Source organism: Ambystoma mexicanum, chromosome 1p (assembly GCF_040938575.1).
Source record: "Ambystoma mexicanum isolate Mex_15411 chromosome 1p, UKY_AmexF1_1, whole genome shotgun sequence".
In the NCBI taxonomy this organism is placed as follows: domain Eukaryota; kingdom Metazoa; phylum Chordata; class Amphibia; order Caudata; family Ambystomatidae; genus Ambystoma; species Ambystoma mexicanum.
The window spans coordinates 416,574,259-416,597,521 of NC_090921.1; the positions used below are offsets into that span (position 1 = coordinate 416,574,259).

Here is a 23,263-nt window from a genome sequence, read left to right on the forward strand (position 1 = left end):
TATCACTTGTGAACGCTTCCTTCTTTGTTGAGAACATTATCCCACACTTTCTTTTTGTATTTAGAGTAAGGATTGGCAGTAGGTTTTACTTAGTATAGGCCTTTTTATTTTGACACAACGCCACTAGGACTGCCTTAATTTTCATTTGATGGCCGAAGAGCTTGCTGCCATCTTAGATTTAGGTTTAGATTAGGCGTTTTTCCAACCTACCTTTGCGGTTCAATAAACACCCTTGAACTGTGATCACGTGTCTGTCTTTACTGTTGCCACCATGAGTTCCATACACTTGTCAAAATTGCAAAAAGGACCTTCTGTCCTTAGTTTGGCAGGGAAGAAGGGCAAAAATTGCAAAAGTTGCGATGAGGCTGTAACTAGGCGGGGTCGAGAGGGAGATTAGAGGCACTGGTAGGCCCCAACGTCCTAAAATACTTTCATACGGGACAGTTCAGAATATTATGTGAATGGGTTACTGTTAAATTAGAGAAACAATGGTGGGTTACTAATGCTGCAGCGGTGGGATAGAATCTCTGGCGTGTTACAGGGCTTCAGAGACTGGATAGACCCTGCCCTTAGTGTACATCAATTGGTAACTTGTTGTTTCTTGAGACTTGTTAAGAAGTTAAATCAAAGCTAGAACGAACGATTCACAGTTGTATATAACCATGTTGAGTGGTATCTAATGATCAAGTCGCCTGGGAAAAGGTTGCCAGGGCGCAACCCTTTCCCAAATTTGCACTGCGAAATCCAAGCACTTTCCCAAAATATTTTAGGACTGGAGTTGGAATAGTAATTAATACCCGTCCTAGAATATGTGGGGAAAGGCTTTTAGAGGTGCAGTGGAGAAAGTCGACTTTTTCTCAGGGGATATTTTCACATAGAACCTGTTGAGTTCACCCCGGTAAGAGGACAACAGAGGCTGGTGTATTAGTGTCCTTTTTAGAGGTGACAAAATAAAATCGCTTCAGGACTGAAAAGGAATTTGGGGTACATGAGGCAACTACACAACTGCTCACACTCTTTGGAAAGTTAATGTCGACATGCACAACCTTCAAAGCGCTCCTTTACAAAATGTAAAAAATCCTAGGGTATGTGGTAGCTACCACAAACTGGAGATATAAGGAGAAAATGGAGACGTACATGCTTAGAGTGATACTGATAGAAGAGTGGTAAGAGAGCTGGAGGATTGCTTGGAGTGCCTCGACCGGCCTGCAATATATGGAAACTAATCGGAAATTCTTACACGGAACCTACATGGCCCCATTGAAACATCCCTGCGCAGTTATCAGGCAACATAGGCCAACACTGACAAGGTGAAGTGGGAGGCCACACGTCCCCTGAGTAAGACCCTCGCAATAGACACTAACAGACTGTCAAATACCATGAAGGAAGTACTGACGCTTTTGCAGGGATTTAGAAGCTGGATACATATACGCACAGGCATTCATCCTCTACTGAAGTCGGTAGCAGTCCTATATTTTCTTGCCACAGGCACCTTGTTGGCATGTTGCATGGCATGTCACAGCACATATTTTTAATGAGTGCTCACCCAGGTGATACACGCCCTCCTTTGGCATGCTACTGCACACCACCTACTGCCATGGAAGACCTAAATGTTATCAAAGAATGTTTTTATAACCTTTCCAATTTTCCAAAACCTCTTGGGTTTCCTAGACTATCCATTTACCATTGGTACCACCACAAGCCCCAGAGCAGGTGTACTGGAATTGCAAGATGCCACACATGACTTGATCATTATACACTGCTGTGCCTGTTTCCCATGGTCATCTCCCAATTCTATGGTGATGCGCTACAGCACCATATCAGCTTACACAGCCACCCACCGAGAGCAATCGACCTGGCTTCTAAGTATATTATTGCAAGACCGAGTACTATAAGTGAAAGGATACTGTCAATGCATGTGGAATACATAAAAAGGGGCAGTTTCATTGAAAAGATGGCAGTAATACATCGGGAAATACTGGGGGTGGGAGGGATGATGAAAAGCTGGAACCAAATAGCACTGTAGGAACCAGAGGTGGATAGTACATGCCATTACCAATAGTCTATTTACAACAGCATCAACAGCCCTCGATGCCCCATGATAAAGCCATAGTGCATATGATGTACCAGCTGTTACATTTGCTTACGCCATCACATGTGATATATTCCAGCCCCTGACCCTACCCCCAAACACCATGTTATGGTGCACAAGGATGCAACAGTGAGAGCACATCAGGATATCCCACGGGACAAATCGGTGTAGATATAATTTGCCTGCATACAGGTTGTGGTTTGGGTCTTCGAGGAATAAACACAATATGGGCCAGCTAACAACCCATAACTCTGCACAGAATATATTGGTGTGCAATGCCAGTAATTAATACGTCCAAAAATGTCATACTTCTATTCACACCTTTTTAAACTATACACAAATAACAATCATGCCTAGACAGGAGCATAACTCGTGGTTTGTTTAAGACATAACATAAAGTACTTTGTAAATTCTTTTGGTCAAATCGCACATTCGCACATCGCTGAATTAGTCATTATGCATACAGCACACATGCCATTTATAATCGCACAAAATTTGTTAAATAATTTCAGGAAGTTCCATTCTATCCATGTCATTCCTCCGAACAACAGATCGCAGAAATGGAAACAAAATCTTCGTATGTCCACTTTCAATATGGTACATGTTATAATTTTTTGTGGGTATTCGACACATTGTGTTCTTCGAACAGTTGCTGACTTTCACTCAAGGCCAAATAACAATAGCAGCCTGCTTTCTGTGATTGAAGCCAGAGACAAGTAGGTTTCGATATTGGGAAAGAAGGCCACAAACAAAAAAAAACTGGACAAGGAGCTGCTTCGGGCAAGTGGTTCAGAAAAACCAAGGACAGTAACAAACAGCTATGTAAAATATGTTTTGCAAAAGGAACGTAAGAACAATCCAGAAAATTATGTGTCGCTGTTACCTCTGGGGATATATCCTCTCTAAGAAAATTAAATAAAAACCCCACCTCTCCCTCGTCCTGGCTGTTTGACTACATTTCTTGGCTTGCTTTGCATTCAGATCCCCCTTTGGCTTCGACTCTGTGCTTTGTGTCTACGCGCCTGTTATTCATGTTATGTCTGCGCCATCATGCCTCTGGGTCCATTGCTGTGTCATACAAATAAAGTAAAGTCCAGAACGGTTTCATGACACACAGGATACCCCTAGTCCTAGTGTGCTGTATACCAACTGCCCATCATTACTATGTCCCTGTTCCGCTCTTGAATCATTTGTTTGCTACTTACACTTCTGGCATATATTGCATGGCTCTTACTATAATTCATGCGTGTCCGTTCATGCTCCCTTGCACACCTGAAGCAACCCCCTTTACCATCATTTGAGACAAGGTGACATTTCATGCTCATACTAAATAGGTCTCCAGTGTGTTCATTATCATGTCAGGTTGCCACACAACGCACAAGGTGAACATTTGTACCGCGCATTCTAAAACAAAATTCTATTTTAAAGCACCACAAGCCGAAAAATAATTCTGAAACGGTAAGTTACATTCATGCTCCGACTAGGCCTTGTGCCAATCGGCCGTGCCAGTGCATAGGGGATGGAAGGAGGATCCTAGGGGTGTACAAGTGCTGGAGGAGGGTGTTGAGATGGATTTCTAAACTCTGAGCTGATGGGCAGAGGTTTAGACGGCATCCCTTGTTTAGTGAAGCAGGGGAACTTTCTGTACAAGCCAGACCAATCTAGGTAGCTTGGCTGGGTGTCGAGACTAATTCTCGGAAGAGTTGAGAGTGATCAGAAGCCCACAATGAGCACACACAGCAACAAACTAAAAATTACTCTTAGACAAGTGTGTATTTGTATTTGGTTATTTATATAGCGCTATTTCCCCATTTGTATGGCCTCAATTCGCTTTGTGGTTGGAACGCCCTCGGTGACCGTAGTCAATGAGCTGGAAAATTTGAAAAGGTTTAGATTAGGAGATGCATTTGACGGTCTAGGACTTGGGTGGCTGGCTAGGCTCGTCTAAGCAGCCCAAAAAGAGGTCCAGCACCTCTGTGGGTGCTGTTGGTGGTTTTTCCGATCGAGTGCTATTGTTAGGAGATTCGATGTGTGGCCAGCTATACCGAATATTCTTTAGTTGATAGTCGCTGTATGCTAGTGGCAGAGGTGTTGAGGTACGTCAGGTGTTTCAGTGTGGACTGCTATATGTGCTGCTAGACCAGAAAGCATAGCCATAGCTGCATTCTTTGGTGCATGGATGGTTGGCCGTGCCTGCGTCCTGTGTCCACAGATGTGGTGTAAGGTATACGTACCATATTCTTCAAGGTTATGCGTTCTGTAGTCTTCGGAGTTGTTTGGCTGGATTGATCTTTGTCCAGTGTGGATGGCCTGGTCTTATTGTTCATCGTCTCTCTAGTGTGAGGGTCTGAGCAGGCAGTGAGCGTGGATGACTTTGTTGCGGTGTGCCTCAGCGGGGCTGCTAGCTTACCTGGTCTATTTGTCTCATTTTTCCTGATCTCTCTAGTGTGGGGGCGGTGAGCGCGGGTGAGTTTATTTCGGTGTGTCACACCGAAGGTTGTTGGCTTCACTGATGTATTTGTCAGGCAGAAATGTTGTTGTTGATGGGGTGAAAGTGTGTCAGGTGAGCCGCTAAGAAATCTGCCAGGCACTGTTGTAATTGGTGTAAGAGGATGTTGGGTTTGGCAGTGTAGTTTCGAGGAACGAGGCTTCATGAAAGATATCTATACAGATCTTGAGCAAATTCGAGCAAATTCGTCAGTCAGTTTCGTTGATGCTTCAGCCTCTGTTCAGGCTGTGCTATTTCTGCTTGAATCAGAGAATGTTCGGTGGATGGAATATTTTTAGAGGGTATAGATTGTGTCAAAGGTTCTGCAAGCAATTGCAATGCATCATCCTTGTCCTCTGTTTCATCTGGGTGATGTTGCGCAAAGTAGCAATGGTCCATGGTAACATTATATGGTTCGCAGGTGAGATTCCATTGATTTTTCTGGCTACCGGACATGTGCATCATGAGTCTTGACTATTGACTGGACCACGCGGTGCCTCAAATAGTAGTTGCCCAATTGTGAAATCCGTTTGGCAAGCGACATCTTTGGTTTCAGTTGTTGTCTGAGTCTTTATACTCCTCTTCCTTCTGGGCCTCTAACAGATTTATAGAAAAAACATGCTCAATACACACATACAGAAGATACGATTTTCCAACTAAAAACATAATAGGACTAAAACATCCACTTAAAAACTTCTCCAAAACAAACTGGTTTGTTTGTTACCCTTGTTTTCTTAATTCGCTTCAAAACCGCGGACTTCGCTTTGCTGACCGCAACATCAAGTTGGAAAACAAGCCTTTTTATATGGTTTATATCGAGCAAATTTCTTTTCGACTCAAAACATATGTACATATCTACAAACAGAACCAACTTGCCGGACTTCAGAAGATTACATTATAAAAATGTGATGCTCAATTGCATTTCATATTTGGTTATGTATACCTCTAGCCCATGTGCCTCTTTCAACATCTTCAGTACATTCCTTGGAGAGAAGAATCATAAAAAAAGGTCAAATGTCAATCGAACTTAAATGTTAAATCATTCATCGCACATAGTACTTCCTCACAAAGTAGTTTAAAATGATTGCAAACCCTATACTATATTGTTTGTTTTTGCAACACAAATGGAACTTTTGTATGAACATACCCTAGAAAACTGCCTACGTGATTTGGTCATAATATACAGTTAAGATTTCACCTGATAACCTTCCGAGATGACACATGGACTTGATCTGAGTTCACCCTGAAAAACGTAGTGATTATAATGTTGCCTTCAAAAGTAGTTTGCTTTGTAATGTTTACTTTCAAATCTCTTCTGTATTAGGGAGGAAGTGTAATCTTCGAACCAAAATCAGAAATGTTTGAAACGGTGCAAGGTTATATGCATTTAAGTCTCAAAGTATATCTTTTGTAGGATTTAATTTAATTGTAGCAAAGACACTGTAAGTACGCATACCTCATACTCTGGACCTATTGCAAATGAGGAAGTGATTGTAGTCAAAGTTCCAGCATCCCCCTATGACAAATACAGATGTAAAAGCAAAATTAAACTGAAAATATGATATGCAGACGATGGTACAGACTGAGAGGCACCATACATGCCACTTTGTGTAAATAATCAATACTATACATAATAATTTTCAATATGTTTACATTCCATGCATAACGCATGCATGTATTGTTCATTCGCATATAAAGGACTAGTACAATATAATTACTTGATAGGCGAGTGAGGTTGATGTTGACTCCGGAAAAGTAATTGATGAAGAATCTTGCTTCTTCAGTTTCAGTACATTGTCAGAAAAGAGTACAATAGGAAAGGTACATTCGTGTTAGAAATGTGGCCACATCCAATGCTCTAAAATATCACTTTGTGCATGTCGGTTGGGCTACTAGACGTGTCGGTGGTTTCAACACTGGTCAGGGTCTCTGCGTCCATTAGTGAGCTCTACGTAAAGAAAGAAATGTCAACCAACAGATTTCGAAAACATTTGGCGAATTTAAAAGGGCACTATGGAAGTTTTTGATTAGGGTCACATTTTACTGATTTATTGGAGTGTCCGAAAGTGGGGCTAGAGAAAGTAGTCTAAAGTGAAACATTTTAAAAGTTGAGTAATTCCGGTAACTAGAGAAACTTGAGTAATACAACAGTGATGGAAATAACCACAGATAATTTTAAACCGTTCATGAATTTACCTTTTCAAAACACTGTTTAAAATGAATCGAGAAGTCATTGAGAAGATGTCGGAATTGCATTTGGAAGCAATTTACAAAGAATTCTGGATCAATGCTTTTTTGTGTACATATCGTCAATAAAGTGCAGGCTACAGATGCGGAATCGATTGGCCCTCACGTCTCCCAAGACAGCCTGGGCTCTACTTTCAACCTCGTCCACTAGAAATCTGCAATTAGTAATCCATCTTATTAAATCGATATCCTTTGGGAATATATGCAGGACTGTTCCCAGAGTTTTGACATGGCTCACAAAAGGGCACCCGGAAATGATACATGAAGGCATGTTTGAAAAGTCTAAGATCTGTAGAAAAAATCAATTATTACAAATAAATAATACTTATTAATGTGAATAAAGCAACTATTACACAGCTTTGTCTGTAAAGTTTCTTTTAAATAAAGAAATAAAACCTGTGTATCCTAGTCTAATTAACACAGCAATCACTTTTGCCAGAACTGATTGTTATACCGCAAATTTTAACGTACTACTGGTCCATTGAATGAACTTTCAAGCACCAAAGGAAAACATGCTTTCAAACAAGGACCAGGAAACCTTCCATTCTGTTACAATGCACTGATGCAATGTGCCAATTACAGTAAAAAAAATAAATACATCAGATATTCGATAATGGCGAAGTCTTTGAGATAAATAAAAATTAGAATGCTGTGTGCATTGGGTGGAAATCGATTGAAACATACAGAACCAAATAGGTGACTTACCCTTACTTGGATGAATAAATGAGCCAGGGAACAAGTAGCCGTGGAACAGGTAGCCGGGAAACAGGTAGCTTGATGACAATATACCTTGTTGATTGCAGAAATGTTCTCCTGGTAAATGTCAAGCTGTTTAAAAAGGCTTAGAAAAGTGTGTGTGTGGTGGCGTGTTCATTGACACCCTCGATGCCAGTGTTTCACATCTTCCATAGTCACCCACCTAGCCCCGTTTACAAGCGCACAGGCATAGGCCTGCTCATACTGCCTATTGGGCAATAGGGCCACAGCTGAACCACGAATGCAAAATGCTTTTGTGGGACATTTTTAAAAAACTCTTTTGAGCAATGTGGGCCAGTTTGAGTTACTTCAATATGTGGCTTGTAGTGAACACTGTTGGTGAATATTTTTTTTATTTTTTTATTCCCAGTTTGCCTCACCTTTTGATCAAAATACTCCCCTTTTGGGTTCTAATCAAACAGTGTCCGAAAAGGGATGAATAGAGACTTCGAACTATGGGCCACAGTTTCATTGGTGCTTGAGACAATCGTATGGCCTAGTACGACCCCGTTCATAGGTGTTAACTGCCATTGATACTAGGGCGGAGGATGGATGGGGACGAGGTGATCGCAAAAGGCCCAAAACTCTGCTAAACGGACAGAAGCATATGTTGATTGCAGGGACAGGGTCTTGAAAAGGGGAGTCTGGAGGCACTGGGCCAGGCATGGTCATGTGGACAACGATATCACAGAATATGGGATGCATTCTTTGAGGATATGCCCAGCCACATCAGCATGGCGTGGACTCATGGGGACACAAGTAGTCAACAAGATAGGAGGTAGGAAATCAAATTGTTACACAACATATATAAGACCAGAGCTAACATAAGCAATATCTTTTAACAGATAGAGAGACCCTACAAATCGGCATGTATCGCATGTATCATGACATTCCTTTGTGGGTAGGACAGGAAAGTGGACCGAAAGAGACGAGAAGCAGACTGCCATTTAAAAACACCACTATCACATCCTGGTGAGAGCATAGTCTATTCTGACCCAGACTATTTCCACAAAAATGGAACACACCTATCAGTAAATGGGATGGAATTATTCCATACAGTGATTTAAACATACTAGCAACAATGGGATGCAAATAGAGCTGTAGGAGAGCAAGGGTCTTTTGGGAGAACCCAAGTTGTCCTGGACCCACTCGGGTGTGTCGGCGTGGCCTTGGAAGGAAGCTGCCAGCAAGTGCAAGAGTGCCCACCAGACAAGATGCAGGTCCCCAACACATGGAACTGAGAGCCCAAAAGGGCGGCACTTGGTGAGGTAAGGAGGGCCAGTTCCCGTTTCCCGGTCCAAGTGCCCAAAAAGTACAGAACTATAACGCTCTACACCTGTTGATTTGTTAAATAAATACAGTAACCATGTTTGGGTTATTATTGTTCTCTTTTAATAAAAGCCACCGACTTTTATTGGCAACACAAAAAAAGTGTCTGCTTATTTTTGTATGAAGCGTAATGTACGTTTTCAATGCTACACAGAGGCTAGCTATTCCATAGCTTGAGGCACCTTGAGCGTCCACATCCACCCAGCTTCATTGCAAGCACATGGTCTTAGGTGCAAACTGCCTTGATACTGGGAAGGGTTTGAGGGAGGGGTGTGGATGGACCTCAGAGGGGAGTCTGGAGACCAGGTCTGGGGAGGCCATGTGAACAATGGTCACCGTGCAGAAGAACCCTTTGAGGTGTCCAGCTGCCTTGTGAGCAAACTCCCACAGGTGCGTACTGCCATTGACTCTGGAGGGCGGATGGCTGTGGATGAGGCAAGCACAATTGGCCTGGAAGACGGTCAAGGGACAGACCTGTTTTGATTGCAGGGACGGGGTCTCGAAAGGGGAGTCTGCAGACACTGGGTCAGGGAGGCCATGTGAACAATGGTCACTGTGCGTAAGATCCCTTTGAAGTGTACATGGTGTTTGGCAACTTGAGTGTTCCCACCCACCCAGCCCCCTTGCGAGCACACAGCCACAGTTGCAAACTGCCATTCTTGATACTGGAGGGGGAGCGGATGGGCATGAGGCGAGCGCCTAAGGCCTGGAACAGTGTTCAAGGGTCACAAACTTATGTTTGCAGCGACAGGGTCTTGAAGAGGAGAGTCTGGAGACATTGGGTCTGGGGAGGCCATGATCATAGCTGTTAGCTGCCATTTAAACTGGAAGGGGGATGGATGGGCATTAGGCGAGCGCAAAAGGGCACCAACCATTCTTTCGTGACCCTCCTAGACGCTTGGGCATGTTCTTAACTCACGGAAAAACTTAAACTATTTGTATATGCTCATTCGAAATTTTATTTAGTTTGGTAATATTTATGGCATAATAAAACTACAAATTGTATACATGAGGTTGCGGCACAGTGTTTAAAAATCTCCTGTACTGTTCGCTGTCACTGGGGACTTTGGCGTGAATGGCTCGAGCTACACAGGTGGGTATTACTCGTCGAACGCTGAATCCAAGACTCCCATGAAGCCACCATGTAAACGAACGTGAAGACACAAGCCTGTACCAATTGTGAAAGAGAAACGGACATTTTATTTATTTATTAAATTTATATGGCGTGAAAATAGCCCAATTTATAATCGAATGAACCAGATAAGTGTACCAATTTACTTGCAAATGCATCCTAAATTCGATTGCATATTTGCCCATAGAAAAGTAGCTTTCTGAAAAAATATACTTGTGCTTTGAAGTATCGACGCATTGCAAAAGTGAACACTCTTCCAAACCAGAACAGTTCAGGCCATAGAAAAATATTGTTTTTTAGTCGAAAGTGAAAGACATGTGATTTGCAATAAGTGCGAGAAACGTATTCAATTTACAAACTCCATTCATTCATCAGTGATCGATCGAAGTTACGACAATGTAGAAGAATAACATGAAATATTAGTTCTCTCATCACATATAGAGTATACTTACTCGTTACTTGGATTCCAAGGGCGAACAGTTGCGTGAAGTTCGTGCATAAGCACCTTCATAATCCGCAACACGGACCTTGTGAGGCAGACTGCTCTGAAGTCATCCAGCTCGGTAATGCAAAGCGGTGGTGTCCCTTCCTAGGCTAGGCCAAGCATCCAGAGTTTTCTCGGCAGCAGCAGTTCTCCACCTCGGTTTGCATGACCTTGCAACGATTGCAGGTACACCAGTTTGAAACGTGTTCCGTGTGACCAGGCACCGGTGATTCATCTCCCCAACTATCGTCTGATTTCCCATTGTTTCTGCTTCTTTCTCTTTCAATTATTTCCTCTTTCAGAATATTCAGGCTCGTACTGGTAGGGATGTATTGTTGCCATAGTTCCTGAAAATTGAATAAGCATAAAATCCACAATCCGAAAAATAAACGTTTTTTGTTTGTATGTAGCAACTACTAGTAAAGAAGGATAAGAAAATAAAAATTGCAATGTTAAAAATACCCCTAGAGCAAATAAATGTACAATCGGCACAAACTATGACATTTCTAAATTAAATAAGGTTTGCTGTAGACATTGGTATTTTTATATTTAAATAAAACGCAAGTATGGAGTTTGTCAGTACTGCTAGTCTAAGTACCTGCTCGTGGGTCGTTGTACTATGAAGTTAGCTGAACAGGGCAGAAACGAGTCATGGCCAATCGAAACTAAATAGAATGAGACGATTGAAAAAGCAACTGCAATGTCTGCTCAGAAAGGGTCTGTTTTATACTTGTTGAGGAAAGAGGTGTCCTGGCATATCCATGGAGACACGTCAATAGCTTGCGCACAGACATCGTTGACATGAGATGTGCATTGGCATTGTTAAAAGGGGCGTAAGCATGTATATGTCAGTTTGAGGGGTGGGTGATCTGTATTCTTGCCGCAAGGGCACTTGAACTTGGGGCGATGCATCAACGGATAAGATTAGCACAAGATGGCTTAGCCAAACCTGCTGTTTTCACATGTGTAAAAGTGAGGAAAACCAAGGTAAGATGCATAGGAACATTTTTTAAGATCGATTACAGTATGCTTAAAAATATATGCCTGAATGATGGGGACGATACCATTGTTGAGCAAACTTCTCCTTTAAGCACCTGAACACGACTTGTCTGCCTGGTTTATCCATGTCCTCTTTGTGACACCTTTTAATTAGGATCCTAGGAAATGTATCTGGGGGAACTTGTTTTGAAAATTCAAGTGATTGGAAGGACGTGTCAGTTTCAAGTGTGCTCCTCCTGAGTTTTTACTATAGATGGTGCAAATTAAACATGAGGTGTTCGTCATATCAATTGTTTGTGTGTTTGAGGTTCACCCTCAAGTTTTTCTGACACATGTTTTTATATTTTGACCTGTCCGGCTTATCCAGAACGAGGACGCCAGATGGAGGCGGAGCACCTCTATTAGGAGCCGCTCGTCACGGACCATGATATACGGAGTACCCGTAGGAACAGTCGCAGCAACAACCGTAAACATTAATGATCGAGCGCGGATCACTCCTGAACGACCATTTGGTGCTCGCCATCCACAAGATTTAAATACCAATTTATGAAAACTTTTGCCTTGAAAAAGACCGGACAGGTCGAAATACGTGTTGGCATAACTTGAGGGTGAACCTCGAACACATTCAATAAACGTAATTGATATGACGAACATCTGATGTTTAATTTGCACCATCTATAATAAAAACTCAGGAGGAGCGCATTTGAAACCGCCACGTCCTTCCTATCACTTCAATTAGCACTAGGCCAGTGGCAGCCTATACAGTGTCAGTTGCTGCAGCTTATTCCACACAAAATTGGAGCACTTGTGGTTCAATGACTTAAGCGTGCCCATCGCCTGTTTTTGACCTTACCTAACACTCCACTTGTTTTGAAAATTGACTGCCTTGAACGCGTCGGTTTTGTCTTTTGCTATCTTTTTCTAACCATATACTGCACCACAGCTCTTAGTTTGGTAGATGCGCAAGTGGAGACATAACACATGATCTAGAATGTTGATTTATGTGTCAAGAGAGCACGTCTTCTAAAAACAGCCCACCCGCGGTTCACTGTAAAAGTACTCGATTGTACCATGTATTAAAAATTATACTTGGATGGAAATGGCTTTGACAGTGCGATGACCCATTGTATTTTGAACAGGAACATACACCTGCCGCTTGTTGTTCAAGTTACCGGATCACCTTATCCCTTAAAGTCTTTTAAAAGTGTTAGCCGAAAGGAAACTATGTTGTGAAAACTTATTTAATTTTTGTATTTTCCCTGAAAAGCAGATGGCAACAGCACACAAAGACCTTTTTTAAGTTGTTTGCATGGATGGCTTATAAGACTCTTGTTTTCTATTACAGTATGTGGGCGCTCTCGAACATATGCTGACCACCCTGAAGAAGCACTCCAGGTGAGATATTGCAACGAACCCAGCCAATATTTCAGAAATTCGTAAACCTATGTTTGGATTCGACTTAGGGAATATTAAGCTGTCTGAGATTAAATGGTGGTATATCATTTTTACATGGGAAGTGGTGGTGCTAAATTTTAACATTTCTATTAAATCCGAGGAGGACTGCCGTGCAAGAGGGAAAACCATGCAGTTCTTCCATGCCGTGAAGTATGTGCTGAAGATCTACGTCATGGTGATCCAGAAATGTTATTTGATATTTGTATAGCGCCTACTGCCATTGTTATGGCTTGGAAGCGTTGTGGGGTGATAGGTTCTTTGGAAGACAGTGGCCTGTGCAAACATGAAAATAAAAAAAGTGCATTACGTTGCATGCAAATAGTATTAATAACTCCATATAATATATGCCACTCGTTTTTGTACGAAACCAGCTTGGCCAAACGGTTTCATTTGTATTTATTTTTTCCAGATGCATTCATATATTTGCATTCTACAGTAGTGAAAAGTATGTCCAGTGCAATGTGTCCCAGAGTACAAATATTGAAATTTCAGCACTGCTCATTGTAATATCATAATTTTGTAAGTTACCGGTCTTCTTCATATTTGGTGAATACGGTTTGAAAAGGCTGTTGGCATGGCTTTAAGTGGGCCTGGGCTAGCTGGGGCACAGCCCTGGCAGTTTCGTTAAGTGCTTAGTAGTTTGGATTTTGCTGCATCCCGAGACTAGTTGAGCATTGATGTGACCTTATTTCTCCTGTCAATGCTGCAGAGTGCATCAAGAGTGTAGAGCAAACACCTAGAAATCACCCTCAAGTTTTACAACGGAAAATACTAATGAGAAGAAGAAATAATAAGGTGGGGGACACCTGGCTGGAAATAATCGGGTGGGGACAGACACATCATGGACCCACCTCTTGTCACTTGGTATCCCGCCTCAAAGTTGTTTGCTTTGCAGTGCCTCAAGTAAGCATTGAATACATCCGAGTTATCAATTGGGCCATAACACATGGAGCCTGGGCACTGTTAACTTAAATTATTTACTCGTAGCACACTGGCGTGAAGTATTAAAACCTGAACGTTTTCTCTTTCGCATTTGTGAAAGAGAACATGGTCCAGTTTAGTGGTTATTGTTATTAATTTGTTGTAAAGCGCAACACACCCAAAATCCTCAGTGCGCACAAAGAGAAGGGTCATCAAGGGAAAAAGCAGAGGTAGTGGGTTCTGACCACTCTCCCTTGTGAAAGAAACATGTTAAGGTTGTAATTACCTCCTGATTGATTTATACAGGCCACTCACTTCATTACATGCACATTACAACTTAAATATTTAACTTGAAAAGGGGCACTTGGGTTGCTTGATATTCTTTTTGAATGTATTAAAATCGGTAGCATTTTATGTTGGAAACGAAGGTTCTGTATAACTATTAAAAACCTTGTGTAATTTATCACGCAGAAGTACAAAGAACAGACCGTTGGTTACGGTAGTTCTCAAGCACCTTGGAAATGGTAGAAAATACCTATTTGCCTGCCTGGCTGCCAGTGAAACATCAGCGGCAGGTGTTAATTAGGCAATTATAAAGATGTTATTTGCTTAGCTCACACGGTCATACATTCAGACAATCATGCAACTTGCATTTTGAGTTTATTTTTAATTCAATTGTATTTATCAGCAGTACCGCGCCTCAATTTCTCACACCAATTCAGGCACTACTTTCAGGTGAGGACACGCAAACTTCAGCACAGAAACAAGGGTACATACCACTGCTTATTTAACTTGTCTGCGCTTTCCGCCATGCTGTTCTCAGCAAAAGCTGATACATGCATAGACCTCTTGAAATTATTTCTATACTTTTCAAGCCTCAAATTTCCCTTGCCAAGCATGCATTATTTTAAAACATGTATTCTCCAGCATGGGGTCTGGCATGGATTCACATGCTCATGAATATTCCCCGTCAGGCTGGGAATCCTCGGTAAAGAAAAAACCAGTATCAGTTTCGTTTCTGATCTGTCTTTCGTAGTAATAACCAATCACTGGTCTCTGCGTCATACTGACCACAGCCAATGACTGCCCTCTACCTAAGCACCGCCTCTGGCAGCCATCTTCAGATTTTTACCGCACGTTCATGTGTTGGGATCCTCGTGCTATTGCTCTCGAGCGTTAGTGCTATTTTTTCACGTTTTTTCTCAAAAACTTCGTTTTTTTCCGGTCAAAAGAGCCTCAAGCTCCAACGACTCTCCATCCGATCAACGGGGACCCGTGCCGGATTTGTCTGCGCCCCTCAAGGGTGAAGATTTCGTCGAGCTACGTTTTGGAGGACTCCAGAAGCTTCTCAGGCCCAGACATGGCCCAGGAGAAGGGAAGCTCGACGCCCGGAAAGCTGTTCAGGGTCTGCCCTGGATGCCAGCTGCAGAACGTCTTTAAGGAGGACGAACACTCCTTTTGTCTCTACTGCTTACATGAGGACAAGACGCAAGTGGAGAAGGACTGTGCGTTTTGCGGCAATATGTCGGAGCGGACCATGAAGGACCGCCACCAACGCTTCGCCAACTGGCTGGAAGGGAAGAGCCCGTCAGGCGAGAAGAAGAGGAAGCAATCCGAGCGGTCTTCTAAGACCTTTGAGGACGCCCCGGCGACGGGGGTCCAACACACGGCCAAGCACCGTGAGTCCGCTGGCACCGGGAGCGCCGAACGGTCGGGCTCTATGGGCGCCAGGCAGGGCGCACCCTCCCCGGCACCTTCAGCCACGAGCCAACGCTCTGGGTCGGGTAAGAGGAAGGGCGAGCACCCGGCGAAGCTCCTGGAGAGGCCCCGGTCGAGCTCGAAGGCCCCATCGGAGGGGGAGCGAAGCAGTGTCCCCCCCCTCAAGGATAAGGCGGTGAGCGCACCTAAGGTGGTGAAGGCCTTAATCCATCCGGCCAAGCCCTCTATCGATACTGTCGCGGCGGCCCTGGCTCAGCCTGTGGAGGCTACACCAGTGGTGGCGACCTTGGGGCTCAGAGTCTCCCTGCCACCTCGGAGGGAGTCCTCTTTTGTGCCCATCGATAGGACCCCCGTGAAATCCCCAGCGGGGAAGAAAAAGGGGGGGCAGGGCGTCGTCGTAGATTCGTCTCAACCTCGGAGGAAGAGCTGATCGAGGTCTTAAGCCACAGCCTTGGCGTGGATGAAGACCGGCCCGTCGGGATGGATCCCGACGCAGGTGACGACGACATCGTCGAGGGTGCCGACGGGGCCCCTGATCGCCCGTCGGATTCCCCTCTGCCAGCGCCGCAAGACAACTCGGCTGCCATTTTGTTGGCTATACAGTCCTTATGCTCAGAGATAAGGACGAGACTACCGTTGCCGGCGGAGGAACCTCTCCCGTCGGGGGATCCTGAACCGGGACCTTCTGGTGTTCCCCCGCCCAAGAAAAGAAGGATTCACCCTCCACCTCCTTTTCAGCCGTCGCGACCCGTCCAGCCCTCCTCCCCGTCCACCCGAGGGGATGATATGGGGACTGACACGGCAGCGACGGGTACGGACGACGAGGTATACGACGAGGATCTACCGTCGTCACCTCCCACCAGGGCTTCTCCGCCCGACGAGATTGGATCGTTCCACTCCATGATCGCCAGGGCATCCGAGCTTTTCCAACTCTGCCCTGAGGAGAAGAAAAAGGAAGGATTCCTTTATCAACGGTGCAAGGCCAAGAGGAAGACGGTCCTCACGGTGCCTCTACTGGACGACATTTGGGATGAGGGCCTCGCCCTCCTCAAGAACCCTTCCACGACGCCAGCTAGAAGAGACCGGTACGAGAAGAAGTACCGGGTCCCGGTCGCGGCCCCCCTGTGCCTCCGGGCGCAGCCTACCCCGGACTCCGTCGTCTCCGTGGCGACCAGGAAGAAAGCGGGGGGGGGGGTGCGGCCTCCACATCGACTTCCCCACCGGACGGCGAGGGAAAGAAATTGGACGCTATGGGACGCAGGGTCATCTCGTCTGCAGCGACGACGATTAAAGCGGCCAACGCCTTGGCTATTGTGGCCCGCTACGACAGGAAGCTATGGTACAAACTGGCTCCCCTGCTGGACTTCCTACCGGACGACAAGAGGGCGGATGCCCTGGAGATCCTACAGGAAGGTGAGGTGGCGTCGGACCACGCCATCACTATTGCGACGGACATCGCCGACGCTGGGTTTCGCCAGTTGGGCAACGGCGTGTGCCTTAGGCGGCGTGGATGGCTCAAGGCTACGGACTTCCGTCAAGACGTATAGACCAGAGTCCTGGACATGCCGTTCGATGGGAACAACCTGTTTGGGAAAACAGTGGACGATTCCCTTCAGGCCATTAAAGCGGACACTGAGACGGCCCGGGCCCTTGGGGTTCTACAGCAACGACGGACGCCCTTTCGGAGCAGCGGAGGCAAGGGCGCCTCCAAAGGTTCTGGCGGCGGTTCTCCACCTACCGTCAAGCGGCCCGCTCGTCGTCTCAGGAGGCCTACAGAGGGCGAGGCAAGTCTGGCTGACCCCGCCGTCGTCGCCAAGGAGGTCAAGGCGGCAAAGCCTCGTCGAAACAGGATTGAACCGGCCGTGGGGTCGGGCCCCCACCGAAGCACCCCGGTGGGAGGCCGGCTGGCGAGCTTCGTCAGCGTGTGGGAGTCCATCTCCACCGACAGTTGGGTGCTGGACGCCTTAGCCCGGGGCCACGCGCTCGAGTTTCAAAGAAGGTGCCCGCGCGTCCCCCCCCGTGGCCAGGAAAGAGCTTCACGTCTCTCAGCTTCTCCTGGAGGTAAAGGCGATGCTCAGGAAGGGCGCCATCGAACTCGTCCCAAAGAGGCTTCGGGGCTCCGGAGTTTACTCGAGATACTTCCTCGTGAAGAAGAAGACGGGAGGATGGCGCCCTATCCTAGACCTGCGACGTCTGAACAAGTTCATCAAGGCGCAGAAGTTCCGGATGGTCACCCTCCAGCACGTCCTGGGTCAGCTGGAGGAAGGAGACTTCCTGTCGTCGTTGGATTTGGAGGATGCCTACTTCCATATTCCCATCCTAAAGGGGCACCGAAAATTCCTCAGGTTTGTGGTCCAAGGGCGTCACTACCAGTTCAAAGCCCTCCCCTTCGGACTACGGTCGGCACCCAGGGTATTTACCAAGTGCCTTGCACCGGTGGCGGCGCAGCTGCGCCGCGAGGGGATCCATGTCTACCCCTACCTGGACAACTGGCTCATCCGAGCCAAGACGAGGGAGCTTGCCGTGAAGCACACGGCAAGGACCGTCCAACTTCTCACGGACCTGGGGTTCTCCGTGAACTACGCCAAGTCCCACCTGGTACCCGCGCAAAACGCACTGTTTCTGGGAGCGAAGCTCGACACAGTGTCCCTTCTGGCCTCCCCGTCGGAGGAAAGGACCAGGTCCATCCTGGGCAAGGTACAGCGGATGTTGGTTTCCGACGCGGCCAAGGTGAGATCCATCAAGTCCCTCCTCGGAATGATGTCTTCTTGCATCTACCTCATTCCCATGTGCAGGCTCCGGATGCGCCCGTTACAGGAGTTCCTGGACGTGCGCTGGATCCAAACGACTGGCGGCTTCGAGGAGAGGATCACACTCGACGAGAGTTTCCGCCGAGCGGTCCGGTGGTGGGGCACCCGCGCGCATCTGACGGCGGCCATGGACTTCCAGTCCCAGACCACCAGGAGACAGTGACCACGGATGCCTCCCTGGAAGGGTGGGGAGCGCACACCGAAAATCTGCACGCGAGAGGCCTTTGGCTCCCGACGGAGAAGTCCCTCCATATCAAAGTCCTGGAGCTCCGTGCAGTGTTCTGGGCCCTCAGGTCCTTCCTTCCGTCCCTCAAGGGCAAGGTGGTGAGGATCTTCACCGACAACACCACCACGATGTTTTACATCAGGAAAAAGGGCGGAACCAGGTCCCCAGCACTGTCCAAGGAGGCGCAGGACCTGTGGCATTGGGCCGTCGCCCAAAGGATGTTTCTGGTGCCGTTTCATCTGGCAGGGATAAAAAACACCATCGCCGACTCACTCAGCAGGGAGCTGCGCTCGTGCCACGAGTGGGAACTACGGCAGGATCTAGTGGATCGCCTCTTCCGACGGTGGGGCACACCCCAGATCGACCTGTTCGCGACGGCGACGGCGACGAACTCCAAGTGCCGGAGGTTCGCCAGCAGGTTTCCCCAGGCGAGGAGCATGGGCGATGCTTTCTCGTTCCCCTGGGAGGGCCTGTTCCTCTACGCGTTCCCTCCTTTGCCACTGCTAATCCGGCTCGTCAACCAGCTCAAGAGGTCACGGTGCAGGATGATCCTCGTCGCACCTGCGTGGCCGAGGCAGATATGGTTCCCGGACCTTCTGGACTTATCAGCGTCCCCGCCAATCAAGCTGCCGGTGGACACGGATCTACTCTCCAGGGAAGGAGGCGCCATCCTCCACCACGACCCGAAATCGCTGAACTTGCAGGCCTGGCTCCTGCAGCGCTAGAGTTTGGAGGATACGACATACCGGCCGACTGCAGAGAGGTTCTTGCAAAGGCCAGGGCGTCCTCGACTCTTAAATGCTACGGACACAAATGGAAGAGGCTCTCTGTCTGGTGCCACGCTCAGAAGATTAACCCTCTACGGATTACGGCTCCCCAGGTACTGCCGTACCTGCTGACGCTGGCCAAAGCTGGACTGGCACACGCGTCCATCAAGATTCATCTTGCTGCGATCTCCCGATACACCAGAACCACGGGCCGGACGTCCTTGTGGTCTCATCGTCTGGTGAAAGAGTTCATGAAGGGACTGTTCAGATCGTTCCCGCCGGTGAAGGCTCCGGCTCAACGTGGTGCTGACCAAGCTCATGGGACCTCCGTTCGAGCCTCTGCACTCGGCCCCGTTGAAGTTTCTGTCATGGAAAACAGCGTTTCATGTGGCCATCACCTCCGCACGATGGGTGGGAGAGATCCAGGCCCTTTCCTGCAAGGCCCCGTACTTGACTTTTCACGACACGAGGGTAGTGCTCAGGACGCACCCCTCCTTCATGCCCAAGGTACCGTCCGACTTCCATCTCAACGAACCCTTGGTGTTGCCTGTGTTCTTCCCGTCGCCTTCGTCGCTGGCTGAGAGGACTTTGCACTCGCTGGATGTGGCTAGAGCGCTGAAGTTCTACGTGGACCGCATGAAGTGTTTTCGGAAGACGTCACAACTCTTTGTGAATTTTGGACCTGTCAATCAGGGGAAGGCTCTCTCGAAGGCTTCCATTTCCAGATGGCTCTCCGGCTGTATCATGTACTGTCATCGGTTGGCAAACCGACCGCTGCCTGGCCGTCCGAGCGCCCATTCCACCAGAGCGATCGCAGCCACCACGGCGTTCCTTTCTGGTGTGCCCCTGCTGGACATATGCAGGGCTGCTACGTGAAGGTAGACGCACACCTTCACGAAATTCTACTGCGTCGATCGGGATTCCAGGGAGGAGTCCAGGGTCGGCCAAGCAGTGCTGCGCAACCTGTTCGCCTGAGGTGAGCCTGGTGAGGAGGTAAGATGCTTAATGTTGGGTTTGATGTAATGCTTAATGTTGAGCCTTTGCCACCTCCCGTGGTTGTGCATGTGTGTACTGCTATGTATTCTTTATTCATGAGCATGTGAATCCATGCCAGACCCCATGCTGGAGAAGGAACAAGTTACTTACCTGTAACTGTTGTTCTCCAGCATGGGTCTGGCATGGATTCACATGCGAACCCTCCCGCCTACCCCTCTGCGGCTCTTCACTTGGTCATACTGCCACTTCACGTGCTTCCAAATCTGAAGATGGCTGCCAGAGGCGGTGCTTAGGTAGAGGGCAGTCATTGGCTGTGGTCAGTATGACGCAGAGACCAGTGATTGGTTATTACTATGAAAGACAGATCAGAAACGAAACTGATACTGGTTTTTTCTTTACCGAGGATTCCCAGCCTGACGACGGGGAATATTCATGAGCATGTGAATCCATGCCAGACCCATGCTGGAGAACAACAGTTACAGGTAAGTAACTTGTTCCTTGGTTGACAACACAGGTCACTAAATGCAAAGATGGTTAAGAAAGACCATAAATATAGAACACATTAATTAAGCTATGGCTGCTCACTTGACTATATATTTGTTATTTGTATTTCCTTTAGTGCTGACTCATCCTGTGGCGGCTTGAAAGTGCTAATGCACAAAGGTGAAAAAGGCTGAGCAGTGGGTACAAATGTCCCGCTCTGCTTCCCCTTTTCTTCTTAAAAATTGTTTCCTTGGATCCTAATGACATCTATTTCATCGGGTATTGCGAGGGGCTTAGGCACCCAAATGAATCTAGATGCAAAGTAGCTTTATGTCAGTATTTTGAACGTCTTCTTTCATTTGAGTTAGATGTCACACCTAAATAGTAATTTATGTACTTGTGACTCAAGTAGAGCTGGCACCATACACCACTATCTCGAAGTTGAACACTGGATCTGTGAAAATCACCCACACCTTCAGCAATCCTGAATAGTGGTGCACATCTGAACGATGCCCACCTAGACTTGGCTATTGAAACCTTGGTACTCTGGCCAGGCACAAGTCTAGGGGGAACAGCGTCCACCCAATCTTTTCAGAGGGCGGACACCTTCCACCCTGTGTATCTTTGAGGACGGGATTAAAGTCCTGTTTCTCCATTTTGTCAAACTCTAATAATGAACACCGAGCTCGCAACAAGGCCTCTTCTGGGGATTTGAACCACGGTTGCCAGGCTCATAGCTGCAACACTAATCTGCGCCATCATGTGACAAGATGAAAGACTAAAGCTACTGAAGATAAAATGTCTCAAAGGGCCTGCGGAAACGTTTGTTGATATTACAAAAGGCAAACGCCCATTCGTCCTGTGCACTGTCTTCGTTTATGCAATGGCCGATTTGAAATCTGCATATTTCACATTGAAATGTTTTTTCGTGGGGTCAATTCTCATTGCATGTGTTAGATCCTCCGCCACCCTCCACCCCGCTATTTTTGTTTTTTTGGGGACTTGTGCACTGCACTCGATTACGAGGGCAGTACACCTTTTGTGACAGTACAGGGCACAACATGCTGCTGAGCCCTTCAGGGTGAAGGGAATCGGCACTTTGAAATCGGCACTTTGAAACCGAATTGAAATGGACGCAAATTTTGTTCTCTTGTAAGCTTTAGAATGAAAATAACACAGTTGATGCCGAAAGGAGATGATGGATTGCGATTTGTTTGTGAGTTGCATGGTGCCTACTGGTGCATGACAACTGGCTCAAAGAAGTCCTATTAAATATGCACCATCCACCAGAGAGCTACTGTGTGCTAATAGCCCTCAAGATCTTCCTTCTAATGAAATGCTTTCGTAACTGATTCTCTCTTGGGCTGTACCTCTGTCTCACGCATGGCCTTCAGAGCAAGCCACTCTGCCTCATGCTGTCAAGAATCTCATAGCTGAAGGCTTAAATGCTCCATGCGAAAAAGGATCAACAGAAATGAAGGAAGTGGGCACCACATAGAAGGTGAACGGTAGTTTAAGGTGCAGGTCAGAAACCTTGGCGACAATTTTATTTGAAAAAACTTGGGGAAGCCCCCTGAGGTCTAACCGCACACTTCAATGAATGCAAAATACTGCAATAGTGTCAAGCACAGGTTCTGCCAAATGTATATTATTACACGAGGCAAACTATCTTTGTTGGTCCTCTTTTATATATCATATCGTGGACAGTCACTTGGAGACAGACGTGAACTTGGCCAAGGCATTTGGGATATCGGCTCCTTCTTCAGGGCAGAGTGTAAACATCCACAGAAAAGAATCCAGATTAAGTATTAAGGCTGGAAAAACTCGAACTAAATTCAAAACGAAATACAAAATGCAAATTTCAGCCAAAGAAATACCTCACTGTACCTGTCTCTGAAGTTAAAAGGAAATACAGCTAAGGTAACATAAGTGGAAAAAACACAATTTGCTGCATCTGTAGCTAAACAACCAATCTCATTTTACGCTTTCTCTTTGCAGGGATTCAGCTCAAAAAAGGTAAAAACAACATACCTCCTATCTTTGCGTATACATGCATCATGGACCAACCCCTCAATCAATACTCTGTCTCAGTCATGACGCATTCTCAGTATATTTTGGTGCTGTAAGTAATGACAATGATCAGTAAATAACACCTGTGTTCTACAAAATGCACATGCTATGCACTATTTACAAGCTATTTTACAATCATTATCTCTCACTATTTATCAACGGTGTGAAACTGCTCCCACCAAGATCACGATAGCAAATGCTACCCGAGGCAAACAAACCTCCATTTAATATGTACAGAGTCCATACTATTTTGCGCGCGGAACGCACACAATGAAGTTGCTTCAGCAGG

The 23,263-nt window shown here is 46.4% G+C and overlaps 1 protein-coding gene across 1 annotated transcript in view; it reads left to right on the forward strand.

Moving 5' to 3' along the window:
* USE1 (unconventional SNARE in the ER 1) overlaps positions 1–23,263 on the forward strand; it is a 273,173-nt gene that overhangs the window by 70,341 nt on the left and 179,569 nt on the right. Inside the window, exon 2 of the mRNA XM_069649226.1 lies at positions 12,873–12,922. Coding sequence (XP_069505327.1) covers positions 12,873–12,922 — 50 coding nt within the window. The remainder of the gene's footprint in view (positions 1–12,872; positions 12,923–23,263) is intronic.